The sequence below is a fragment of the Thalassophryne amazonica genome, chromosome 19 (assembly GCF_902500255.1).
Source record: "Thalassophryne amazonica chromosome 19, fThaAma1.1, whole genome shotgun sequence".
In the NCBI taxonomy this organism is placed as follows: Eukaryota; Metazoa; Chordata; class Actinopteri; order Batrachoidiformes; family Batrachoididae; genus Thalassophryne; species Thalassophryne amazonica.
In genome coordinates, this window is record NC_047121.1 from 1,231,425 (window position 1) to 1,239,304 (window position 7,880).

General features: G+C 45.0%; 1 protein-coding gene across 1 annotated transcript in view; it reads left to right on the forward strand.

The window, feature by feature from the left end:
• The window catches only part of clmn (calmin), an 85,339-nt gene extending 81,137 nt beyond the window's left edge, over positions 1–4,202 (forward strand). The window contains exons 10-12 of the mRNA XM_034159823.1: positions 1,653–1,743; positions 1,819–1,880; positions 2,234–4,202. Coding sequence (XP_034015714.1) covers positions 1,653–1,743; positions 1,819–1,880; positions 2,234–2,357 — 277 coding nt within the window. The 3' untranslated portion in view covers positions 2,358–4,202. The remainder of the gene's footprint in view (positions 1–1,652; positions 1,744–1,818; positions 1,881–2,233) is intronic.
• Positions 4,203–7,880: the final 3,678 nt, after the last annotated feature.

Genomic DNA, 7,880 nt, shown 5'->3' on the forward strand with positions numbered 1-7,880 from the left:
TGTCTGTGTGTGTCTATCTCTGTCTGTGCGTGTCTATCTCTGTGTCTCTGTCTCTGTGTGTCTCTCTCTCTCTGTGTCTCTACCTTTGTGTCTCTGTGTGTCTCTTTCTCTGTCTCTGTGTGTCTCTTTGTCTGTGTCTCTGTGTGTCTCTATCTCTGTGTCTCTGTGTGTCTCTTTCTCTGTGTCTCTGTCTCTGTGTGTCTGTCTCTGTGTCTTTGTCTCTGTGTGTCTCTGTGTGTCTATCTCTGTGTGTCTCTTTCTCTGTGTCTATCTCTGTGTGTCTCTTTCTCTGTGTCTCTGTCTCTGTGTGTCTCTTTCCCTGTCTCTGTCTCTGTGTGTCTCTGTCTCTGTGTCTCTCTGTGCCAATCTCTGTGTCTCTGTCTGTGTCTCTGTGTCTCTATCTTTGTGTCTCTGTGTGTCTCTGTGTCTCTGTCTCTGTGTGTCTCTGTGTCTGTGTCTCTGTCTCTGTGTGTCTCTTTCTCTGTGTCTCTATCTTTGTGTCTCTGTGTGTCTCTATCTCTGTGTCTGTCTCTGTGTGTCTTTGTCTGTCTCTGTGTGTCTATGTGTCTCTTTCTCTGTGTCTCTGTCTCTGTGTGTCTATCTCTGTGTCTCTGTCTCTGTGTGTCTCTGTCTCTGTCTGCATCTCTATGTGTCTCTGTCTCTGTGTGTCTCTGTGTCTCTGTGTGTCAATCTCTGTCTCTGTGTCTGCGTCTCTATGTGTCTCTGTCTCTGTGTGTCTCTGTGTGTCAATCTCTGTGTCTCTGTGTGTCTTTGTGTCTTTGTGTGTCAATCTCTGTCTCTGTGTGTCAATCTCTGTGCCTCTGTCTCTGTGTGTCAATCTCTGTGGCTCTGTCTCTGTGTGTCTCTGTGTGTCAATCTCTGTGTCTTTGTGTGTCAATCTCTGTCTCTGTGTGTCAATCTCTGTGCCTCTGTCTCTGTGTGTCTATCTCTGTGTCTCTGTCTGTGTGTGTCTGTCTCTGTGTCTCTATCTCTGTGTCTGTGTGTCTCTTTCTCTGTGTCTCTGTGTCTGTGTGTCTCTTTCTCTGTGTCTCTGTCTCTGTGTGTCTCTTTCTCTGTGTTTCTGTGTGTCAATCTCTGTGTCTCTGTCTCTGTATCTCTATCTCTGTCTCTGTGTGTCTGTGTCTCTATCTCTGTGTCTCTGTCTCTGTGTGTCTGTGTCTCTATCTCTGTGTCTCTGTATCTCTATCTCTGTCTCTGTGTGTCTGTGTCTCTATCTTTGTGTCTCTGTATCTCTATCTCTGTCTCTGTGTGTCTGTGTCTCTATCTCTCTATCTCTGTGTCTCTGTGTTCCTCTGTGTCTCTATCTCTGTGTCTCTGTCTCTGTGTCTTTGTCTCTGTGTCTCTGTCTCTATCTCTGTGTCTCTGTCTCTGTGTCTCTGTCTCTATCTCTCTATCTCTGTGTCTCTGTCTCTGTGTCTCTGCCTCTTCTTTGTTCTTGTCTCACTGAACATCTCATGTTGGATTTCTCTGAAGTTCAGTCTTAATAAAATGTGGCTCATTTCTGGAGGACGAGCACCGTCTTTGTGTCTCCAGGAAAAAGCTTGTTCTTTAAACTGGATAAAGTGGTCTTGGCTGCTCCATTTCCTGGTTCTGGTCTCTGTTACTGACACCTGAACTCTTTGACTTTTCAGGAGTGACAATAAAAGCAGACGAAGACCAGATGAAAACCAGATCCCTCCCAGTCTTGGACCCCGAAGAGTGGACAGCTGGTTGGAGTCCCAGGTCGGTGTGACGCCGCGTTTCCCTTTCATGTGGACACTTGGTGTGTTCAGATAAAGACGGTTGTGTTTTTGACAGGCCCGGAAGACGGCAGTGAGGAAGCTGAGCAGCCAGACCGAAGTGGAGAACGTGGACTGTTGGTATGAACCTCACGTTTGTGTCCCACACACACACGCCATGAAGCATATGCCAGTTCAGCCAAAACTCGGAGGATGGGCTGGTGGTGAACCACAACTTATTCAAGCACTGTGGCGAGGTTTATCCACCATCTGGGTACGCCACACTGTGGCGAGGTTTAGTGATCACAGAGCGATCTGATTGTGGGTGCAGAGCGGGTTAGCAGAGCCTTTCTGCTACATTTCAGTGGAGTGACTTTACTGGCAGATTGAAGACTGGAACATGGCACCTAAAATAAACATGTCAGGAATGGTTTTGTGGCTGAGCGGGAGCTGGCGGCTGTGCGTGCTGACCTTTGTTGTGTTTCTGTGTGCAGGTGCAGGGACAGCTGGGAGCCCTACGTGCTGCTGCTGCTCTGGTTGCTGCTCTACTGTGTGTGGCTAATGCCACAGATGGACCTGAGGGACCTGCCTGGCCTGCTGCTCAACCTCCACCACTGACCGCACACACACACACACACACACACACACACACACACACACACACACACACACACACACACACACACACACACACACACACACACATATGAATGTGTGCACGAGTGCAACCATGCATGCATGATGTGTGTGTATGCATGTCTGCATGCACGTGTGTGTGTCCACCCATTCATGTTCATGTGTGTGGGTATACACAGACACACACGTGTGCACACACACTCATGTCAGCATGCACGTCTGTCCTGCACCCTGAGGATGGACGTTGTGCTGCTGTTTATTCACACTGTGCTGGCTCAAAGCTAAAATCCAGCTTTGAAATCTTAGACTTTGGAAGCAAATCCTGGGAGAAGATTGACACACAGACAAATGCTACTTTATCTGATTCAGCTAAAAGTCAGCTGGAAGACCAGTTTGTAACGTAGAAATGATCAGGCTTTCTGTATTTTTCTGTGAGGGGGGCTGCTGGGGACGGCTGGAGGGCCTCCAGTTCAGATCCCCACAGGGTTAATTCCGGATGTCCTCCTTGATGCAGCTCCAGCTCTACAAGGAGATGGAAGCTAAACTGCATGGCTCGAGCTTGAGTGTCAGAGCACTCGGTGGGGGAATGTCGTCCCTCAGGCAGTGGTCTGTGACTTCCTTGATAAAATGAGAGTAATACAAAATCAAAGAACGTGAATCATCACTACTGTGAAAAAGTCTTAGGCTGAATTTTATTGATGTGAAAAGTGTCTAAATGTCCCCAGACTGGTTCCAGGTTTGCGGTGATGTCAGCCGCTCGGCTCTTTCTGGAACCACTTGGTGCCATAAAGTGTGTGTGGCTTTAAACAGTCACACAAACATCTTCCTTTTGCATGAACCTGCTTTTTTTTGGTTATGATCCCGTTTGTCAGTGGACTATTGAACTTCAAAGCTCATTTTACATTCTGCAATATAAAATAAAGTTCTGTTGTGTTTTACTCTATTTTCATGTTTTGTTTTTAAATTTACTATTTGCAGATTTCACGTTGGGACCTTTTACTGGGGAGCTACTGATTGGGGAAAACATAAAAAAAAAATATTCTGCAGAAACAATTAGGTGCCTAAGACTTTTGCACAGTAGACAGGAGTAAAATTTATTTTCAATATTTGTGATGTTATTTGAGCCAAATTACTTTTGGCATAATTGATGTTTGTCTTACTGTCAGTATTTAATCACAGGATTTAGCTTTCAGAATATCATATTTATCATATTTTTGTGAAGAAATAAAAATTGTGGTCTGCTGCTTCTGAATGTGCATAAAAGCACAGACAAAAAGCTTCACTTTATACTGTCCTCTGATTGGCTCAGAAACACTTCAGAAACTGGTCACACCATAGTGTGTGTGGTGGTGATGACAGTGAAGGATGTGTGGATGGTTTGATGTTCGAACCTGTCAAACTGCTGGTTTTGGTTTTCTTCAACAGCTGGCTCGGGCTTTGAACCCGTTTGTGGTTCGTTTGTGTGCAGATGAAGGTGAACTGTGAGCCATATGTGTACACTGTGGATGTACCTGAATTTAACCAGCTGAGCAATTTTAAAAATGAATTTTTTTGTGTGAGAAAAAAGTGAGCTTGAGAATTTATGATAATGTAGAGATGGACAAACCACAAGCCCGAAATATTCTATTTAATACAAAGTCTTTTGCTAAAGTCTCTATATTGTATTGTTATATTTTATGGGTCTTAAGAATAATTAATTGATTTTTTTTTAATTATAATGTATAACAAAAGTTTGTATGAATCAGCTGCACGTGAGCTTGTCCAATGAAAAAGCTTTACAGTGAAATGTCTGGTATTTTTAACAGTGTCTGTAATGAAGCACTATAACAGTAATGTCGACCATGTTTCATTCTTTTTTCATCCTCAACTGAAGCCTGTGTTTACCGTCAATCTAAATACAGTCCACACGTTTGTTTGTGGGACCACCTAAATATCATGCTCGACCGTGAAACGGCCACTGACTGAAGTACAGAGGTGAGAGTGACTGACTTCTTTGGGGGCTCGTCCGGATTTTTTGGCCCCTCCCCTGTTCATTGCTTAGACATACTTTGAGTTGTGTAAGGTAATGGAGTCTAGTGACCTCAGTGCTGCTGTCACTGAGGAAAGGTTTAGTTAGCTTAAACTTGAGGTCAATCACATCAATCGTATGTATTGCAGCACCTTTTCTGTATAGTCGCTCACTTTCCAGGATTCAAAGCGAATAATGGTAGAAATAATTGTTGTCCATCATCTCTGCAGTGAAGAGTCTAGCAGAGCAATACATCAATATCTGTGAGAACGTTTATGGTTTATCAGTCCAATGTTTAAAGAAAATCCTTGACCACAGACGTCACACACAAAAGAAATGTCAGGAGGGGGCTGTAGTTCACAGTGACGCTGCTGGTCATGAAGAGCAAGCTTCTTCACATACGATGCTTCTTTGCGTACCACCTCAAACTGTGATGCCGGTGCTTACTGTGTTGCAGCACAGCATACGGTTGGTAGCAGATTCTTCCTATGTTTGGTTCCCATGTTTCAATCTTGCAAAGTTTTAGATGACACTTGAGCTTGTCCTTATAGTGCTTCCTCTGACCGCCTTGTGTTTGTTTGCTGTTACTAAGTTCAGAATAGAAAACACGCTTGGGTAGCTGGGAGTTGGGCATGCAGGCGAGGTGGCCTGACTAGCGACGTTGAGACTTTATGGTCTTTGATTCAAAACTGATGAAGTTTGCACGAACTAAGACTTCTACATCAGTTATGTGGTCTGCTGGTGGATATACCTAAGAGTTGCGTTGGTGAAGCCGCTGCAGAACCTTGATGTGACTGCAGTAGGTGGTCCATGTTTCACCTCCATAAAATAAGGGAGCTGAGTACTACTGCATTATAAACCTTCAGCTTGGTCGATGGCTTCAATCTTCTCTCATCCAAGGCACGTTGTCCAAGTTGCCCAAATATGCTACCTTGTTAGTGCAGCTCATATCTACTCTGTCAGTGGGAGCATTGTTGGATTGAATGCTACCCACAAATTAGTCAATCCACAGTACCAGGAATGGTTAAAATATGGAATTACAGCTGGTTTGAAGTCCAAGTCTTTGATGTACGAACGTCTACTGAAAAGTGTTGACTCCAACTGAGTGTTGCAGCAACAAGCAAGATATGAAAGTGAAAATGGTACAAGAATAATCCTTTAATGATTGTAGTGGGTCATTGTGTTTTTATTTGTCAGTGTACTTTCACATGTTGCTGTTCAGTTTGTAAATGTGGTGAAGAAAGGACTAATGACAAGAGCAAAACACGATGGTGGTCAATTACAAAGTGTATAAACATGCCTTCTGAACCCGTGTCAGCCCGGACAAACTGATTGCTCTCCCTGATAATGACTGGTGAATAAAACCCTCAACCCATCAGGTCGTCCCTCAGCCGATCAAACTACCCTCAGGTCAGCCCTCTGCCCATCAGACCATCCCTCAGGCCATCAGACCTTTTTTTTTTTTTCTTGGGGTAATTTTTGATCCTTCGTTGTCCTTTGACCTCCACATTAGAAATATTACTAGGACTGATTTCTTCCACCTGCGAAATATAGCGAAGATTCGTCCCATCCTGTCTATGGCTGATGCTGAGACCCTGATCCATGTGTTTATCTCTTCTAGATTGGACTACTGCAATGTTCTATTTTCTGGTTTACCACAGTCCAGCATTAGGGCTCTCCAATTGGCTCAAAATGCTGCAGCCAGACTTTTGACTTGAAGCAGAAAGTTTGACCACATTACACCCATTTTGGCGTCTCTTCACTGGCTTCCTGTCCCAGTGAGATCAGATTTTAAGGTTCTGCTACTAACCTATAAAATTATTCATGGACTGGCACCTCCCTACCTAGCTGACCTAATTAAACCTTACGTACCAGCCCGGGCTTTACGTTCTCAGGGTGCAGGACTACTTTGTGTCCCTAAGGTGAATAAGAAGTCTGTGTTGTGTGGGCCGCCAGAAGAGGAGGTACTGCTGGCCCACCACCAGAGGGCGCCCTGCCTGAAGTGCGGGCTTCAGGCACAAGAGGGCGCTGCCGCCACGGACACAGCCAGGGGTGACAGCTGTCACTCATCAACTCATGACAGCTGTCACCCATCTCCACTTCATCAGTCCACTCCATAAAAGCCGGACATCATCTCCACCTCGCTGCCGAGATATCATCTACCTGTGAAGGTACTTTTCTCTGCTGACTTAAATCATTGAGTAATAACCTGAACTTCTTTGCAGCCGTATTCCTGTGGCGTTTCATTATCTGTGGATTGGCGTAAAGTGTGATCAGCGACGGCTTCGCTTCACACTCCAACCAGATAAGTGATTTAACAGGAGCTGCACGAGTGTGTGATTAGAGGTGGAGGTGACTTTCCACCTTCTGACTGTTTTGTTACTGGGTGTGCACACACCCACATCTCACTGTTTGTGCTCCTCGCCAGCAGTACCAGATCCGACAGTCGGGGACGGTGATCACCTGGGAATTTGGGACTTGGCGGCTCCAGTATTCACCAGGTTCTGTGGCGGTGGAAATCGTGTGGTTCCGGCTCTTCTCAGGACAGACGTCTTCTATCCTCGAGCCTGCCCACACGTCACCTTTGTGTGTTGACTGCTATCAGATTCTGTGATTGTCTGTATATTTGTTGTGCACATTCACAACATTAAATTGTTACCTTTTGGCTCATCTATTGACCGTTCATTTGCGCCCCCTGTTGTGGGTCTGTGTCACTACACTTTCCCCAACAGTCTGTGGGTCACAGAGCTTTCTCTTATCGTGCCCCTGTTCTGTGGAATGATCTCCCTGCGTCAATAAAACAGTCAGATTCTGTGGAGACTTTCAAGTCCAGACTTAAGACGCACTTATTTTCCCTTTCATATGGCTAGCATACTGGTACAGTTTTGTTTTACGCTTTTTACTCTTTTAGTTCATTTATTAGTAATTGAAGTGGGCCGCGGCCTCAACTTTAGCTAAATTCTGGGTCTTTTAGTGAAGTTTAGGGCTAGTGGTCGGCGATCACCTTAGTATTTCTTCTGTTTATCTTGTTGTTTAATGCTGACAAATTATACACTGTTTTTTGTCTTTCTGATGCCTGATTCTGTTTTTTCTCTGTTTAAGGTGCAGCTCCATCCAGAGATGGGAGTTGTATTCGTGTTGGCGATCCTCCTGTCCTGTGCACCAACAGCAATTTCTTGTATATTCGTCCGTGAATTGTTCTGTGAATTATTTCTGTAATTTATGTTTGTATCATGGCCCAAGCAGAGGGTCACCCCTTTGAGTCTGGTCTGGTTGAGGTTTCTTCCTCAGAGGGAGTTTTTCCTTACCACTGTTGCTCTGGGGGTTGGTAAGGTTAGACCTTACCTGTGTGAAGTGCCTTGAGGCAACTCTCTTGTGATTTGGCGCTATATAAAGGAAATAAATTGAATTGAAATTAGACCACCCTCAGACCAGCCCTCAACCCTCAGGCCGCCTCTAAGCTCATCAGACCACCCTCAGCCCATCAAACCCCCCTC